The sequence below is a fragment of the Phragmites australis genome, chromosome 1 (assembly GCF_958298935.1).
Source record: "Phragmites australis chromosome 1, lpPhrAust1.1, whole genome shotgun sequence".
NCBI classification, from domain to species: domain Eukaryota; kingdom Viridiplantae; phylum Streptophyta; class Magnoliopsida; order Poales; family Poaceae; genus Phragmites; species Phragmites australis.
Genome location: NC_084921.1, coordinates 40435791 through 40454734, shown reverse-complemented (window position 1 = coordinate 40454734; position 18944 = coordinate 40435791). Strand labels below are relative to the sequence as shown.

Genomic DNA, 18944 nt, shown 5'->3' with positions numbered 1-18944 from the left:
GATTTTCAATTAATTTCATGCTTCTATGAAGTTTCATCTTTGTTTAATCCATCCAAAATCTTGCTAGAATATCTAGTGTTTGATCTAAGAAAATTTCCAGTGGATTTAGTTTGATCTCAAGTAGCTTTTTGTCAATTCGACTAGGTTTTTATCTACTCGATTCTGGTTGACATAGTCTTCTTCTATCATGAATAACTTTTGATCCATATATCCAATTTACTTGATTCTTGTTGGGCTAGTTTTTTTATTTGAATCTAATTTCTGCTGACCAAATTTGAGAGCAATCCGACCAGTAGATCTTTCTGTACATCATTTTTACTAGAGCTTGTGCAATCTGTTTTGAGTGGAATACTGAGTTTAAATCGAGTTTCGATTTGTATGAGTTAATCTTTACATTTGGTTTTCGCAATCATTCACCCCCCTCTGATTGGATATTTTGCACATATTTGATCCTACTGTAGCTAAGCCCCCGCTATGTTGGACCATTCCAAATTATGGGCATGGTAGGACCGGTAGCATATCATCTAGAACTACCAACAAATTTATTAGGAGTGTACAATGTGTTTCATGTCTCCATGCTAAGAAAGTGCCTTAGGACCCCTTTCGAAATAGTTGAACTTCCGTTAATATAACTTCAAATTGACTTGTATTACAAGGAATATCCTATCAAAATACTTGATACTAAGGATTGAGTTATGAGACGTAGAACCATACGATTTATAAAAGTACAATGGAGCAACTGCAATGAAGAGGAAGTAACATGGGAAAAAGAGGAAGATCTATGAAAATACTTTCCATATCTATTCGAAAATAATGAGTAAATTTTGAAGACAAAATTTATTAAAGGGGGAGAGGATGTAATACTCCATATTTTAGAAAGTGCTAATTATCTAATATTAACTACCACTTAGAATAATGAATTTTAATTAGACTTGAGAGCTAATGCTATGCTAGCATGTATAGTAACTCACATATTCTTCAGTTAACTGCATGCATTTGTGCCAGAATGTTTGTATGTACAACTGCTAGAAAAGATTTGTAGTTTAGCCTGTGCATGATTGTTGGGGCCATGCTGTCAGATAGAGAAGTATTTGTCCTGCTTGCCACACTAGTACTGTGTGACCTTGCTCATAAATAAGCTATGCGTTGTGGGACCCAACTGTAATAGGAAAGAACAATAATACCCGTCACCTACTTCTTCTTGCACCAATAAAATAATCGGCATGGACCTGAGATAGTGAACATGAGTGGAGGAGAGGTCTAGACTAGTCTATAAACATTTTTTTCTTACCGCATACGTGTCACGACTGCATTTTCTCCTACACGTCAGAGTGTTGGAGTAAGGTAGGCGGGAAGGGGAACGACTAGGCGTAGCAAGAGCCTTAGTTTATATATTTGTTTTCACTCACATGTAAAATATTGAGCTTCATGTAAAATATTACTTGAATATAAATAAAGATGAAAAAATAGTTATAATCCACTTCTCATCTATGTTTAATTATAGCCTTACATAGTTATAAGTTAACACTTATACCTATGTGGCGGCTGTCACATCTAGGCCCTAGTCGGGGGCATGACACCCATCACGCCCCTCTCCTCCTCTTCTCACCGCGGGCCACATCCATGCCACAACAAGCGTTGTGATAACACCACAGAGGAGGATAAAGTTGGGGCTAGGGTGCGGCGACTCACACTATGCCCAGGTGCGTTGCTGGAATTTCATGATGTTGATTCACGAATTCAGCGGATGGATCAGTCAACTCTCGGAGAGGCATCAACACCAGAGTGGCAGGTACGTGTAGTTAGTAGTGTTGAGGAAGAGAAGGTTGATGCGTTCGGTTTTGCGATTGGGGCCTCAACGCTAGGTTATGAGGGCAATCGTGATGGGGAATTCCGACGCATGGAGTAAGAAATTCTCTACGCGCTATGAAATCTGCCTCCGCCACCCCCAAAACCAAAGTGGATGGTTGATGCGGAGAGGAACAAGTGTGCGAGGGAGATCCAGGAGCAGTTGTTTGTGACCCCATCATGGGAGGAGGAGGGATTGAAATTGTGAGAGGCTGCGGAGGAATTAGAAAATACAGTTAGGTGTATTCCTAAATTGGGCATTTCGTTGGAGAGGATTCCATTTAGAATGGCTTCTGTTCATCGTTCATCGATGATGCATCCGGTAGGGTCATCGAAGAGGGGGAAGAAATGCGATGAATGTTCTAGGTTTCAGGTGAAGATTTGTGAGATGGGCCAGGGTGAATTTTTGCGGATGGGCCAAAACTTCTGTTCATCTAGGCTGACGACCCACACAAGCTCTGGCATATATGCTCACTCGAGCAGACCTGTGTTGGCGTCGTGGGTGTGGATATGCAAAGCGAGTGCATTGTTAGGGATAGGGTTTCCGACGAGGAAGAGTGAAATCCGACGATTTGGGTCATTTGCGTGCAAGGTGCGTCACATCGGTCCTCCTCCCTCACTCCCCCTCCCCTTCTTGTTTGCTCAAGTGGTGAGAGGCGAGGAGATGGCGAAACATCCAGATCAAGGTCAGGGTCGCGGTTAGGGGAAAAAGGATATCTGATGAGGAGCAGTGGATGGATGAAGAAGATCTACTTGGTAGTGACTTCAATCAGGAACAAGATCTTCATTAGAAGCTCCAACGGGGGTTGGGTCCTTCGCAAGAAAGAAGGGGGAACCAAATATATGGAAGAGAGAGTCACCAGCAAAGAGACCAAGTTGGTCGTTGAAACTCTATGCAAGAAGGTACAAGCATGAATCCACAGAGTGGATGGGGTGGCAGGAATCCTTCTCAAGATGCTCATGAGGGAGCCAGATTTCAGAAGGCGGAGGAACCTCCAAAGAAAGATTCTGTTGACCAAAGAATAGATCCAGCTTGAGGTAAAGCTCCTAAACTAAAATAATCCAAGATTATTATATGTTTTCATTACCAGTAAGAGGGTCATCACCAAATTGATTGTAGCAATGACTATGTGTGTCACAAATGTAAGAAATCTGGGCATATGGTTGCGGAATGTAGTTCTCTAGCTTCTAAGGAGAAAAAACTCAAAATATATGGTTTTAGTATTCCTAGGTAGGATTTTTATTGTCTTAATATTTCTGAATCTAAGACTAAATCTTTCTTAACTACTGGTGTGATTTCTGTCATCAAGGGTGATGCTAATGAGGGAAAGCTGGAAACTGAACTTAAAAACCTCATTGACTCTAAGTGGAACTGGAATGTTAGGATGCTTGAGTGTAAAGAATTTCGTGTGGTTTTTCCTACAAAGGAATCATTGGAGATTTTTTTCAAGGCTTTCTATGGTTGAGTTAGCTATTCATTGTCCAGTTGTTAAGATTTCTAAAAGAAACATCAATCCAGTTGTGACTAACTTGCTTTAATCAGCTTGGGTCAAGATCTATGGTATACCTGACTTTGCTAAAGAGGAAGAGTTGATCAAGGAGATCACTGCTCTTGTGGCTAAGCCTATTGTTGTTGATGAGTTAAGTCTCTTGAGAACATGTCCAGCTAGAGTGAAAGTTAATTGTAGAGATCCTTTGAAGATAAGAACTACCATTGAGATTTTCTTCAACAAAATGGGTAAGGAAATCACCTTTGTTGTTGAAAGATTTGTGGGTAAGAGGCAGAAGGATGGATCTCCTAAGCCTGATCCTAAGGATCAAGAAGATGAGGAGGAGGATAATGAAATAGATGATGTTCCATCAACCGATGATAATAACCCTAAGAGAAGTCATAAATGAGTATATAAATTACATCAAGAGGGAACTTATAAGGAAGATAATTCATCAAAATTCAGGAAATGCTAAGATAATGTGGTTTTGAAGGAGTCAACTCCATATGATGTTGTGGCTCCAATTGCAGCTTTTGATCCCAAGGAGGGAGTTATAAGGGCCATTTCAGATTTTAAGAAGCATTTGGATGAGGGTGAATCAAACTTATCTCTGGTCATAGACAGTGGACCTGAGCAAAGTCAAGATTGTGAGAAGTGGATTACTCCCATCATGCCTCAAGATGATGTAATGTCATCTCATGATAATCAGCAGGGTTCTATACAATTAGACAATGTCTCCACTGTTAAGGGAGAGGGTATGCATAATGAGTATGTCCAATCATAGTTGACTGATGGTCAAATTGTGGTTCATAGTTTAGAAGGACCTTACCTTATGGAGATTTCTAAATGGATTGTTATAAAAGATTCATAATGAGGAGGTGGTTAATCTAGGAGAAGGTTAGTCTGCCATCATTTCTGGGGTTGAATCTCAGCATATGCATACATGTGTCAATCACATCTCAAGTCAGATCATGGCTAATCTTGATGATGGTTTGGAAGGTTTGGAGCCTGAGACTCAGCCAGAGCATAAATGTCTAGAAGATGATGATGAAGTTAAGGATGATAAAGGCCAAGGGTGGTCTATCCCTGCTATGAAGAAATCTAGAAAATAGCTAAACAAAACTTGGTAGCTACTAGATTCAGTGCAAGAGCCCCAAGGATGGTGTGCCCATTCAAGAGAAGGTCATGGCTAGAATGAAAGCCAAAAATCTGGAGGACCAAGGTAATAATTCTTCTTCTAACCCTTTTACTATTCTCAATAATGCTTCCAATAATCATATTAGATCGGTTATTGATCAATTAGATTCAGTGCAAGAGCCCCAAGGATGGTGTGCCAATTCAAGAGAAGGTCATGGCTAGAATGAAAGCCAAATATCTGGAGGACCAAGGTAATAATTCTTCTTCTAACCCTTTTACTATTCTCAATAATGCTTCCAATAATCATATTAGATCGGTTATTGATCAATTAGATATAGAAGTAGATGATGTTGAAGGTACTATTTCAGCTTTTAAAGCTAAAGAATGTGCTAGAGCTGTTATTGCTGAAGCTAACTATAAAGCCTATTTACAATCTCTAGCTGACAGGGATGTTAGAGATAATGAAAAGTATTTATCTGATATGACCATGGAGGTCATTGATGATAGTAAAAGAAATGTTACAAAAAGCAACCAGACTGGTAATACAAGGTGTGTTCTAGATAGAGCTAAGAAGAAGAGGTCAGGTAGTAAGAAGATATTAAAATGAGATTTCTTTTCTGGAATGTTAGGGGGCTAGCTAGAAAGGCCAGAAGAGGTCAAGTGAAAGAGATTATTAAGCAAGACAGATTAGATGGAATTAGACTGCAAGAGACCATGAAGGCTGAATTTGATAACAAGGAGTTATCTCTGCTGGTTGGTAATCTAGACTTTTTTTTGGTTCTGGTTACCTTCTAGGGGTCTCTCTGGGGGTATTCTGGTGGGCATCAAGGGAGATGCTCTTGAAGTGGAGGACCATTGGGTGGGGGTGTTTTGTACCAAGGTGACCTTGAGAGATAGAAGGTCAAATTTTATATAGGGTATGGTTACAGTATATGGGCCTGCCAATCGTGATTTATCAAATGATTTTATTAAGGAGTTGTAGGGGATTTGTGACAAGGAGTCACTTCCTCTTATTTTTGGAGGTGATTTTAACCTGGTTAGATCCAAGGAGGATATTAATACAGGTAATATTAACCTAAGACTTGTTGATTTGTTTAATGGTTCCATTGATCTTAATCATCTTATTGAGCTAAGAAGGAAAAGGGGAGGTTCACTTGGACTAATAAGTAGAAAAACCTGGTAATGGTGAACTTGGATAGAGTGATGATATCTTGTGATTAGAAAACAAAATACTCTCTTAGTATTGTAACTATCTGACCAGGATTGGTTCAGATCATACTCCTATTGTGTTGGACTTGGGAGAATAGCATATGTCTAGGCAAAAATATTTCGTTTTTGAGAAATAGTGGCTGCTGTAGGATGGTTCCAAAGATATATTGCTTAAAAAATGGGATGAGTGGAAGGAAATAGTGCCAGATCAGATTTGCTCCTTGCACAAATAGCATGGGTGCCTGTCTAAAGCTAGGCAATTTCTCAAAGGGTGGCAGTTAGCATAGATTGGTGATAATAAAAAAAAAGGAGAAATGAAAATATTGAGCAGTTGGTTGATCTTGATCAAAGAGCAGAACAAGGTGGTCTTATGGCTGATGATAAGGGTCTTAGATATAAGTTAGAAGAAAAAATAGAACATTTATATCTCATGGATGAAATATATTGGCAGTAAAGAGGTGGTCAAGATTGGATCTTACATGAAGATAACAGTACTTGGTTTTTTCATCGATGTGCTAAAGGTAGAAGAAGGAAGTGTTCCATTTTCACTTTAGAAACTGAGAATGGGCTGATTTTAGAGCAGGGTGATTTGGAAAAAAATTTATTGTGAGTTTCTATAAAAAAAAAACTGTTTGGTTCCAATGATAAGGATCTAATTCATATCAGAGAGTCTTTTTGGAGCATGGGGCAACAGATTCAAGACCATGATAGGAATTTTTTTTATCAGAGAGATTACAGAAGATGAGATGAAAGGTGTGGTGTTGTTTAACATGAAGTTGGACACTGCTGCCAGCCCAAATGCTTTTGGGGTCTCTTTCTTTAGAAATTTCTGGGATGCGCTAAAAATGATATTATGGATATGGTGTAGGATTTTCATAAAGGTGTTCTTGATCTTAGAAGATTAAACTATAGAGTGACTACTTTGCTTCCTAGGTTAAAGATTCAACTAACATCAAACAATTCATACCTATTTGCTTGCTAAATGTTAATTACAAAATGTTTATTGAGTTGATGACAGATAAGATAAGTCCTTTGGTTGACCAAATTATCAAAAAAGAGCAAACAATTTTTACTAAAGGAAGAAACATTTTGGAGGGAATAGTGATTATTCATGAGGTTTTACATGAACTCAAGCATAGCAGAAGACAAGGTGTCATTATGAAAATCAATTTTGAGAAGGCTTATGATAAAATAAAATGGAACTTTCTACAGGAAATATTTGAGAGAAAAGGTTTTCCTGCACTTTGGATCAAATGGGTTATGCAATCTGTCCAAGAGAACCAGTTCTGCATAAATGTAAATGATAAAAGAAACTCTTAGTTTAAGACCTATCAAGGGCTGAGACAAGAGGGCCCATTATCTCCAATTATTTTCAATCTGATGGCTGACATTCTAGGGGAGCTGATTGATAAAGCTGTTGATAAAGGGTTAATCTCTGGGGTGGTGGACCACTTAATTCCGAAGGGGCTGTCTCATATTCAGTATGCCGATGATACTATGATCATGGTTGATGGAAGTGGTCAGTCCATTTTGAACTTGAAGTTGATCTTGTATTATTTTGAGTAGTTATCTGGACTCAAGATCAATTTTCATAAAAGTGAGTTGTTTGTGTTTGGGTATGATCAGGAGAGAGAGAGAGAGAGAGAAAAGATTGCTAACATGCTGAATTGTAAGTTAGGGGTTCTTCCTCTCAGTTATCTAGGCATTCTTATTTCAGATCAACATCTTGGTGTGAATGTTTTTGACTATCTAAACCTCAAGATGTGCAAGAAGCTGACCCCTTGGAAAGGCAAACATATGTCCTCTGGGGGAAAATTAATCCTGGCCAACTCTTATTTGAGTAGTCTCCCCATTTATACTATGGATTTTTATCTTTTGCCAGTAAGGGTGCATGGCAAGATGGATTCCATCAGAGCTAACTTCTTTTGGCAAGGTGCTGAAGATGAGTTCAAATACCATATGGTTAAATGGGAGGTAGTATGCAGACCTAAAGAGTTTGGTGGCGTTGGTATTGCTAATACTCAGACTTTGAATAAGTGTTTATTGGTGAAGTGGATTTGGAAGATTATTAGGAATAGTGAGGAGACTTGATGTAGAATTCTTAGAGACAAATATATGCCTGATGGTCAGTTTTTCAACTCCAAGAAGAGAGGTTCTTCTCAATTCTGGTAGGGTTTGCATAAAGTTAAACACCTATTTAAATGAGGGGCTTATTACAAAGTCAGTATGGGAGACAATGTTGTCTTTTGGAAAGATATTTGGCTTGGTGATGCTCCTATTCACATTCAGTATACTGAACTGTTTAAACTTAGTGGAGACCTAGATATCCTTGTGGGGGATTGTGTCATGGATAATAATTGGAATATTGAGTTTAGAAGAACTTTAAATCAGTTTGAACAAGGAAAACTACAAGAGTTATATGGGAAGCTTCAAGGAGTGACCTTGAATGACAATGAGGATGAGGTGTTATAGGCTTTGGATAGATCTAGAAAGTTTTCAACTAGATCTCTTTATATATTCATCACTTTTGGGGGCATTATCAGCAAGAGTGCTGGTAAGATTTGGGAGAGCAAGTTGACTTTGAAGATTAAGAGTTTTTTTTGGTAGGCTACACATGATAAATTGCAATCCATTGCTTCTCTGAAAAAAGGGGTTGGAAAGGAAGTGAGCAATGTTGCTTGTGTGGGCATGTTGAAACAACTGATCATATTTTGTTTAAGTGTCCTTTATCCTGTTTTGCTTGGTACTGTCTCATAGAATGTTTTGATTGGTCGACCCAGCCCAAGTCTATGGAGGAACTTTTGTCTAATTGGCTTAGTTTGAATTTTAAAAGTTTGAAAAATCTGAGTGTCTTTCTTTCTGCAGGTTTAGCATTGGCATTTTGGTGAGCTTGTAATAAGATAGCGATAGAAAGGAAATTTCATGTGCTTCCCATTGATGTGTTTTTTTTCTGGAATTTCATATTTGCATAAATGGAAGATCTTGCTTAAACTGGAAGACATGATGGTTCTGGAGGCAACTTTGCCTAATGTTCTTCAGTGGATCTCAACCTTTAAGATGAACCAGAAGCTAGTGTCTGATGTGGTGGAACTTTAGAATTTCTTCTGGTGATCGGCTAGCTGGGTGTGTTTGGTGTAGTTTCGGTTTCCTTTTGTTGCTTCTGCTCATGATGAATCTTGTATATCTTTCTTTGCGAGGATGGATATTATTGGATATCTAGTGAAATACTTCTACATAATCACATCCTCACCAACTAGGCAAAGAAGGTTTGGCACCCTACCAGGCTGAATATGATTAATAAAAGCTGGCCAAGGCCATGGATATGACGTGCACTGATACTTGTCTATTACCACTTAACATACGCTTATTCGTTGACCCAACTTAATCAGATAACCAAACGCTTGACAAAGCCATCCCTGTTGCCTAGCATACACCCAACCCAACACAATCAATGCCCATTTTTAATCGATATGTAGGGATACAAATTTTGCTTTTTTTTGTCATAAGTCAACTAAAAATTCACTCGATTGAACTAAAGATATACTTCTGTCATGTCAAACAGGGATGCAAATGAAAAGTAATGATACACTACCCATTAGGTACTCATTGATAGGCTTGGGCAGTTTCAGGATAATGTTTGTAGCTTATGTCACAGGGGAACAGGAAGGAAGCATCTGCAAGCTAATCCCCTTTTTTCATAAAGCATCAGGCTGATCCATAATTCCTAACACAGATTCCTATTTGGACCAGCTTGCCATTGGCCACTTTGTTTGGCAGCATGGAAAAATGAAGACAAGTATGAGATCAACCATTCATTTTGTACTACTCCATTATTTATTGATGATTTAGGACGGGAAGATATTATTTATATTGATGTTACAAAATCTTGTTGTGAGACATAATTACATCTTTATCTATATCTCATTTAGTGATGACTACATTTTGATAAGCTTTTTGTTCATTGGTCACCAAGATTAAAGATAGGTGGTTACACTGCAACACAGTGGACATGTGAGGCGAGGCACGCAATCATCTTATACTTTTTTTTTTCTAGGTGACTTAGTTGAGGTCTGAAAACTCGGATGAGGAAGAATGAAGGGAGCAAAATAAGAACTTTTGTAATGACAACTACGGAGTCGTCAAAATCGGCCAACGCTCATGAGCACGATTCATGAACCATGGAAATTTTAAACTAAAATGGTTAGACAAAGCATCAAATACTCGTACAGATTTTGTCACGATTCAGGAACCGGCCGGTTGCCTCTGGTTTGTTGCAGGGTAACCGGTTAGTTAGTCATTATCCCGCTTGAACCTCCTCAAAAAGCTCTCCTGGGATCATTTTCTATACCAAAATACGTCTAATTTGTAGCCTGAATTTTAGTTTTGCATACATTTTAAATTCAAATTTGGGGTTGGGAGGGGGAGGGGGCAGGGAGCCCGGTGATCCGCATCTGGTTTTCCTCCACTCGGTTCTGCTGCTTCTGCACTAGACACGAGTTGTTGAAGAATGAATGGTTACTGCTTCATCTTAAATTTTTCTGCCCAAAGTTGCCACATTTAAGGCAGGTGACTTGACAAAGAATTCATGCTGATACATTAGAAGATATTTTTGAACTGCTTTGTGACAGTAGTGAGCGATACAGGCCACGGATTTAGCACTCACCAACCAAAGAAACGATAACATGAAACATGAACAAATTTCACAGCAATTTTTTCCAAGCTTCCGTTAGACCTGTAAGGGCAGAATAATGAGTAACCAACCCAAACCCAAACTTTTAAGATGCTGATCTGGACTTTTACATTCACATTACCAATCAATCAAACAACGACGTGACGCATGTCAGGTGCCAAAACAAATTACTTAGCTCGAACAGCAACCTTTCTCTAGGCCTTTTCCTTCGCTGGAGAAGTAAGCAGATGTAATGACGATGCATGGATTGTTGTGCTTGGAATGAGGTCCTTCCCTCGTGCTGAGCCAGGCCTCCTGATGCTGTGGGTACGCTCCATGTTGCTCCTCAAAAACTTCTGCATAGGCCTAGGTAGACGTGCAATCAATCGGGATGAACTAACAAGTAGTATCACTCCTGTGATAATGAAGAACCTGGAAGGTGCATTCTGATTTATTAGATTCTCCAGCAGTAGATAGTCCTCGTAATTGTACCATACAAATTGAAGCAGAGAGAAGAAAGAGAGATAACAAACTTGTTCAGTGATACTGTAATATTACAAACGAGAGAGTATGCCTTCGGTCCTACACTGACATCATTGTTCTAATATTTTGCTATTTTCCTTTATCAGTAACCATTAGTTACTTCGACAAAGGAAAATCAGTAATCTTGCTGGGGTACCAATGTCATCATGGTTAAAGTAAAACCAACATATATGTAACAAGGACAACTGTAAACAAACTCATCAATTCCAAAAGAGACCACCCAATTACTAGCAATGATGTGGGCTTATTTGGAACGCATGAATATCACAGGAAACAGTTGAATTCTCACAGGAATAGAAAGATTTACAGCATCTGAAACAGGCCTAGTACTGCTTCTATTAACATAATTAAATGAAATTGCTATGCATAAGACAATCGTGTAGCTGAGTATTAAAGCCAGGGAGAACTTCCAAATCAACCACTACAAGATCATATGGTACACAAGGAGAATATAATACAGCATAAAACTATTACCATCCAAGTAAGAGAAAACGTCGGGCTGTGGGAGCTTCAGGCAGATGTTCATCAAGTGCAATCATGCCAGCTACAACACCAGACACTATAGATGCCACCGATGTACATGTAGATACAACAATTGCCCTCCCATGCTTGAGACCTCGAGTCTCCACGAACAAAAGTACCATTAGAGGAAAATACAAATGAAATCAGAACAGCGACATTCAAAAACTACTGGATTAGTCCTTACTGCCAATGTTATAACTCATAAAATGGGTTCAACAAACTAGTGCAATTTAAAATGACGCAGCAATCAATAAAAATGTCTCCACTGAGGCAAACAATTAAAAATTTGCGAGTGTCGACTGAATATTTTTTACACATTTTTTGCCGAAGAAAAAGTTAAATAGTTTCAGTCTCACTAAAAATACTGTTATACATTTTTTGGAGAATCGTTAATGGTTATGTGATATGTCACTATACCCCAAAACTCTTAGTGAAACCTTATGTGGGTCAGGTCATATTCTAGTCTTTATCTATTTTCGGAATTTTACTTTTCAACTCTTGATTCTCCTTCCCACAATGCAGCCCCACTTCATAGCTACGCACCCCAGCCCCTCGTTCTGCTTCACAGCACCCTATTTTTCAATGTAATTGGACTAGTACATCAGGTTAAACACCACCAGGAGGATAGCCTGGTGGCAGCGGCAGCTTAGGATGAGAAACTAAACTGTTGATGGGGAGGACTTGGATGGGACAAGGCTATTTCATTCTTACTGCGTGCCATGCCTAACGTGAATGATGCCGGCCATCTCCTTAAATGGAGAAGGCTCACGCAAGGCCCTAACAGAATACCGACTAACAAACTGAAGATGTGATTGTCTAACAACAAACTAGAGATTACGTGCTGCTGCTACTTTTGTGCACAGGCTTATTGGAGCCATACGGCCAGCAGGCGGCGCCCTGTGCACGTCCGTGCTCATAACATTCAATTTGTGGACACAATTCACAAATTGGTATAAGAGAACATTATCTTCTAGAAACACAAAAGAGACACAGCATACATTCTGTGAAGGCTGCAGTGCAAGACATGAAGCAGGGAGGCACATCTCCGCCGAGCCAAACATACCTGATAAACAAATCCCACAGCACTGCAGCAAACACTACAAGAAACGGCAGCCGGCACAACAATCTTTGGAAAGCCCATTTCTGACATCACAAATCCCGTCTTAGAGATCACCGATGAAATCCTATATATGTAATACGGTTGTAAGTCATGATCTCCTCAATCATAAATAGTAGTAACAACTAACATGCGATGGATGGGAAAGCCTCATTTCAGTCGTATATATGATTTTAGTGACCAAAGGCCATAGAATGATAAGGAAATGGGCACTAGTAAATTACCCAAACAAAATGCCCGATTCTAAGCCATATATGATCTCCTCAATCACTTCGGGTCCAGTCTGCATGGGATGCATTGTGTTAAGTTTTGCAATATGCAAACAGGCATTAAAGTTTTGAAATACTCACCAACTCCTGTTCACGCCTTTGCTTTTTGTACATATGAAGCCAAGTGTTGAGCAGAACCTGAGATGGAAATTATTTTAGGAGGTAGCACAAAAGTATTGGCAGAGCATAATTTAGATATGCAGATGCAAGTAGAGTAAATAGTGCAAACTCTTGTAAGTTTGTAAGGACATTGAAGCAGAACAGACCTAGCTAATTGCATAGCACAAGATGTACTTGGTACAAAGAATACTTAAGTGCCTGCAACGTAATACTGAAACTTATGCAGCACAAAGTATGGTACCTACAAACAAGATGATGATGGAGAGCACTAGCCAGGGTATATTGAAAAGAGGGATCTTATCCACTTTCTGCTCCTCGCCTCCAACACCAACTCCTGAAGCAAGAGAATGCACGATCAACCAAACGCGTCAACACTAGCCATATTGACCAGCATTCAAGTGGTTTGTTCGAATTCCATTTCTAACACTCCAAAGAGCAATGGTTGTGTGTATCACCGATTGTGCCGAGACCGGCTAGCGTGATGGCAACCCAATCGAGACCGTTCATGACCTCCTTTAGGTAAAAGTGGGAGAAGACGCAGAGTATTGCGAGGCCGCACCCAGCAATCGGCTGCACGACGGAGACCTGCACCACCGTCAGTAAGCAGCATAAGCGACCCAATCACCGCAGGACCGCACAGAACGCACAGGAATGGCGTGAACCAAACAGGCAACGCACTGGGGCCTGGGAGAGCGCGGTGAGCATGAGCGCGGCGCCGCACATATCCATGAGGAATCCGCTGATCCAGAGCTGGTTAAACGCGTACGCCCGTATCACCTGCGTGGGCAGACAGGAACGCCGTAACTCATAAGGGACTCGGCGGCGCGATCTGGAGCAGAAGGAATCTGGGGAACGAAGGCGTGAGGGGAATGGGCAGACCTTGAGCTTGAGGGAGAGGGGAGGGAGGATGAGGGTGCCCTTCTTCTGGAGGACCTTGCCGATGTTGTTGCCGGCGGTGCCGGCCAGCGTCAGCGCCACGGACTCCCACATCTCGCGCTCGCCTCCGCCTCCGCCTCCAGCGACGCCGATCCGATCCAACGCCCTCGTGAGCCGTGCGGCGTGCGCCTTCGGGCTGCGATTAGGGGATCCCTTCTTTTTTGCTAAACTTTTTGGAGGAGACCACGAGGGGCAGCGCGAGGAGGAGGACAGGAGGCCGAGTCGTGGGCTGACCCAGTTAAACCGGTAGCAAATTTTATAAGATTTTATTAAAAAGATTTTTTAATTCTATTTATATTATCTATTTTGTAGTATAATAGCTGTCTTTTTTAAACTGGATCCTATAAAATTTGTTTCTGTTAAACGACGGTGCAAAATTTTATTTTTAGTGACCAATTATACGTAACAGCCTATACAATATCTCTTAGTCTAATAAATATGACATTTAAATTTCTAGTAGTAAAATATATAATCATTTTTTATTGTAGGTCCGTGACTGGTCGTGGGCTCGTGGCAGCCTGCGCTTTTCTCGCTCCAGCGCCCGTGGCCGTGCCTGCTCTGCAGCTGCCGCGGCCGCTGGTGGTGGGTCGCGAGTGCGGGACGGGATCACGGGTGGGCGAGTTTGCGACTCGAGCATATTCTCTTGTCCGTTCTTCGCATCCAGCTTACCTTGATTGGGCTCTTGGAAGTTGGAAATGAGAGAACAGTTTTGGGGCTTTGGAATTTGGAAGGGGCAACTCTTGGCCGATTTTAGCCCCGAAATTGGTTCAGATTTCACGCATTTTGTCAAATCTGCTCATACGATTCCAACGTATCAAGTGCCTCTTCGGTGGTGTTGGATGATGCGCACACAGCGAGTAACAACACAATCGTCATCATCTCTGACGCCGAGTAACGAAAATGCCCCGGTTAAAACTGTAAAATGGAGAGACGGCCATAAGCGGGTCATCTCTGACACAGACAGTTATTGTCGGTTGTGCACCCTTTTCAAGGAAATAGAGAATAGCTGTAATTTGATTCTTTATCGGATCATAAAAACCTACTTTTTGAAAATGTAACCTAGAAGCGTATAAGAGGTTTTCTCCTCATACGTATAGGAGGTTATCAATGCTCAAAATGTAAATTCTCAAAACCATATGAAATCACGACTGCCTTGCTAGTGTAATGTTCAGCTGGAGCTGGGCTTACAAACTACTGAATATTGACCTTCTGAATATTTGCTGCAGGATAGGTCTCCAGCATCATTTGCTGTTCTCGCACACAAATTGGAACAGGAATTATAGATCGGGCCTGCTGCACCATGCGCTTGCTTTCTGATTAGCCACGAAGTTCATTTTGACACAAGGGGTACGACAAGTGTTCAAACACACAAGTTTTCGCACAAACGCGTGAGACTAAGCAAAAGTTTTCCTCCACGCAAATTTGCAAATTAGGACGCTCACTTACATATGCAAATATCTATCTACATTTATAGCCTTTATATGGCCGACTTGCAAACGGTAGCATATGGAAGGGCGATCACAAATCACAACCTATAACTATGCAATGGAGCAAAGAAAACTGCGTATATTTGGTCTATAACTATTATGTAACCGTTAGCGCTTGTGGCTACACATTGGAACGAACAATTCCACACTAAAGAATGCCTGCAAGCATGAAGTGACTGTTGCAAGCAAACTTCAGCAAGTGTAGTGACTAGTGAATTAGGTACACAATCTAGTTTTGCATGAGTGCAAGAATGAGCTATTTGTAATCTGTACTATTGTCCAATAAGAAAGAATCACAGAATTTATCTATTTAATATGAAAATGACCAAAGGCATTGATGCCCACCATAAGACAATAAAGCATGTTCCAAACAGAGAAAACTTGAACATCAAATCGTAGAAAGAGGATAGAACGGACTACACCTTGGTAAAGTGCCGTAGTGCTGCAATGATGCATCAAGTAGGAGTATTACTATTGGAAACATGGAGTAACCATATGAAATCACGACTGCCTTGCTACTCTAATGTTAAGTTAGGCCCATACAACTATAATAGATACTGACCTTCTGAATGTTTGCTGCAGGATAGGTCCAGTATCATTTGATATTCTTGCGCACAAATTGGATCGTGAATGAATTAAAGATCAGGCCTGCTGCACTACGTGTTTGCTTTCGGATTAGCCACATAGTTCAATTTGACAAGGGGGTAACACAGTGTCCAAACACATAAATTTTCACACAGATGAGTGAGACAAAGCAAAAGTTTTTCTTCATGCAAATTTGCAAATTAGGATGGTCACTTACAAATGCAAATATCTATCTGCATTTATAATCATATGGCCAACTCGCAGACAGTAGCAATGAAAGTACAATCACAAATCACAACCTAGAACTATGCAATGCAGCAAAGAAAACTCTGTATATTTGGACTAGAACTATTATGTAATCATTAGCGCTTGTGACTACACATTGGAACGAACAATTCCACACTAAAGAATGCTTGCAAGCATGAAGTGACTGTTGCACGCAAACTTCAGCAAGTATAGTGACTAGTGAGCTAGGTACGCAATATAGTTGTGCATGTGTGCAAGTATGAGCTATTTGTAATCTACTATTACTGCCCAATAAGAAGGAACCTCAGAACTTATCTATTTAATATGAAAATGCAAATGCATTGATGCCCACCATAAGTCAATAATGTGTTCCAAACAGAGAAAGCTAGAACATCAATTCGTCGAAAAGAGAATACAACGGACTGCACCTTGGTAAAGTGCATTGGTGCTGCAATAATGCATCAAATAGGAGTATTACTATAGGAAACACATGGAATAACCATAAAAGAAGATTACTGAGTAGTGACCTCCCACAAGGCCACAATCTATCTAAATCTGGGAATGTAGAATGTAGACAAAGCAAGTTACTGAATCACGAAACATCAAAAACCAAAAGAAATCTGCTTATAATAAAAACAAGAGCATCAAAATTTAGAGCGGGGATGAAAAGGCAGTAGAAAATGTTCTAGCACCAAGACATCCGTACCATCATATACTTGCAACCATAACACAACAGTGCACAAATGACTAACACGAGTTCTATCAAAATTTCTTGGTAAACTCAGTGCCAACGTACACATTTTGAACCACACACACCAAATGCCACTAATAAAAAACAATAGTCTTAAAATTATGAAAAGGATTTCCTAATTCCAGTCTCCTCGTTTGCAAATCATCTTAGACTCCCATGAATGGCCATGGCAATCATATCAAGGAGAATCACTACCGCAATAAATGAGAAACCACCGGATAGCACAGTGAGCAACCTACATCATGAAGGGAACCAATCATCAGCTAATAGCAATCACAAACCACACATACTAATCCAGTGACATGAGGAGTACCTGCTGCGGAAGAAAGGGTGTAACCCGAGGACTGTCCTGATTAGACTGCCCTATAGCAGCACAAGACCAAGCTCCGATGGCTTGATGCCATTGCGGATACGGTAATTGTAGAGGTAATAGTGGAGCTGCCCATCTCCCGGACCAAACTTGAGCTCCTTGAGGAATGACTCGTTCTCCATGACATCAAGAGCATTGAACACATCATAGTCCTTCTGCTTGGCAACAATCAGCGCGTCGTTCATAAGCTGCTGCAGCGGAGTCTTGGTGGAAACATTGTAGTACGAGTATGCAGCCTTGAGCGTCGCATAGATAGCATTGTTCAGCACCGATGAAGGCAGTGTGTAAAAGCTGCAGAAATCCGTGACCTCATGCGTCTCAGGGCTCTCCACAAGGTAGCTGTCCACCACATCCTCCTGGGGCAGCAGCCAGTGCTCCACATCCACCTCATCGAAGTCCGGCGCCACCACAAACCTCGCAAGGTAGGCCCTCAGCAGCCGCGTGACCGCCGCAACATCCCGCAGCTCCATCCTGCGGAAGCCAGGGGTGAGCGGCGCATCAGGAAGCTTGTAGAGCCGGACCGTGCGGCTCATGGTCATGCGCGGGCCAAGGCGAGAGAACCCAACATCGATGAGCTTCCTGGGGTTGAGGGATCGGTGCCAGTAGCGGCAGGTGGTGATGGGGGTCGGGAGGACGACCCCCGCGGTGTATGCAGCCTGCCAGATGTTCTCCTGATGGACGCGGCGGGTGACCTCGCGGATGAGCACGGGTGCGAGGCGCTTAGATCGGAGCTTCTTGTGGACGCAGAGGAAGTTGATCTCTGCCATGCGGACGATGTCGTCGCGGGCGCGGATGCGCGCGGGGACGCCCGAGATGAAGGCGACGAGCTTCTTGGACTCCTTGGCGCGGACGCCGATGTGCCAGGCGCGGAAGAAGGACGGGGGCTTGAGCGCCCAGCGGAGGAAGCCCGGAGAGTAGTTAAAGCGGAACATATTCTCGTCGTCCTCCACGTAGTTGTGGGCGAGCAGCGAGTAGAGGTCGGCGAGGAACGCGTCGTCGTCGAGGTCGCAGGTGAGCCACTCGAAGGCGGCGGGCAGCACGTAGGGGTCGGCGCGCACCTCGGAGAGCAGCGTGGGCGGCTCGATGGCGCCGTCAGGGAGCGACGTGTCGGCGGCGTCGCGGAACTGGTCCACGGGCTGCGTCTCCCAGAACTTGTGGCGGCGGGCGGTGGGGTTGGAGGTGAGGGTCATGTGCGCATCGATGGAGGTGTCCTCCTCGCCAGCGGTGCCGCTGGCGCTGGCGTTGGCGGCGTCTTTGCTGTTGGGGGCGGCCATGGCGATCCGGGCCCGGATCGGCGGTAGGGTTTGGGGGATTTGTGGGGAGAAGAGGCGACGATGCGGGGGAGAGGAGCGCGAGGGGGCGGATCTCTTGGTTGACTCGCCGTCGTAAGCGTAGCAAAGCCCCAGCAATAAAGATGCGTTAATATTTTACTATTTTTTTCTAATAGAGCGTTCAGCTCGACCAAGGCTACTTTACTACGGGTAAAGAAGATATCTATATATTTTTTTAATTAAAAAACATTGTACTATTGTCAATGATACGTTTGGTGATAATTTTTTTGGGCCACACTATGTTTTAATGATAAGTTGGTTTCCATCAACGACGTGGATCGTCCGATCTAAATTGGACTCTTCTTTTTTTTCCT

The 18944-nt window shown here is 41.8% G+C and overlaps 2 protein-coding genes across 2 annotated transcripts; both read right to left on the bottom strand.

The window, feature by feature from the left end:
* Positions 1–10343: 10343 nt before the first annotated feature.
* Positions 10344–14064, bottom strand: LOC133918950 (probable magnesium transporter NIPA9). The gene is made up of 9 exons (XM_062363105.1): positions 13804–14064; positions 13603–13701; positions 13380–13509; positions 13170–13258; positions 12886–12942; positions 12760–12818; positions 12482–12602; positions 11371–11519; positions 10344–10785 (listed from the first exon to the last, which is right to left on the bottom strand). Exons 1-9 carry the CDS (start codon positions 13912–13914, stop codon positions 10569–10571), a joined length of 1032 nt encoding a protein of 343 aa, XP_062219089.1. The 5' UTR covers positions 13915–14064; the 3' UTR covers positions 10344–10568.
* A 2856-nt stretch (positions 14065–16920) lies between these two features.
* Positions 16921–18727, bottom strand: LOC133918944 (glycylpeptide N-tetradecanoyltransferase 1). The gene is made up of 2 exons (XM_062363092.1): positions 17243–18727; positions 16921–17164 (listed from the first exon to the last, which is right to left on the bottom strand). The coding sequence occupies exon 1, from the start codon at positions 18571–18573 to the stop codon at positions 17293–17295; it is 1281 nt and encodes a 426-aa protein (XP_062219076.1). The 5' UTR covers positions 18574–18727; the 3' UTR covers positions 16921–17164; positions 17243–17292.
* Positions 18728–18944: the final 217 nt, after the last annotated feature.

Excerpts from the sequence above, each read along its gene's own strand:
- LOC133918950 (XM_062363105.1), bottom strand. The coding sequence starts at position 13,914 with ATGTGGGAGTCCGTGGCGCTGACGCTGGCCGGCACCGCCGGCAACAAC. Across the intron at positions 13,510-13,602 it reads CCGCGCTCTCCCAGGCCCCA|GTCTCCGTCGTGCAGCCGAT; the intron begins GTGCGTTGCCTG and ends ACGGTGGTGCAG. Across the intron at positions 10,786-11,370 it reads CGTTTTCTCTTACTTGGATG|GTTCTTCATTATCACAGGAG; the intron begins GTAATAGTTTTA and ends TGCACCTTCCAG.
- LOC133918944 (XM_062363092.1), bottom strand. The coding sequence starts at position 18,573 with ATGGCCGCCCCCAACAGCAAAGACGCCGCCAACGCCAGCGCCAGCGGC.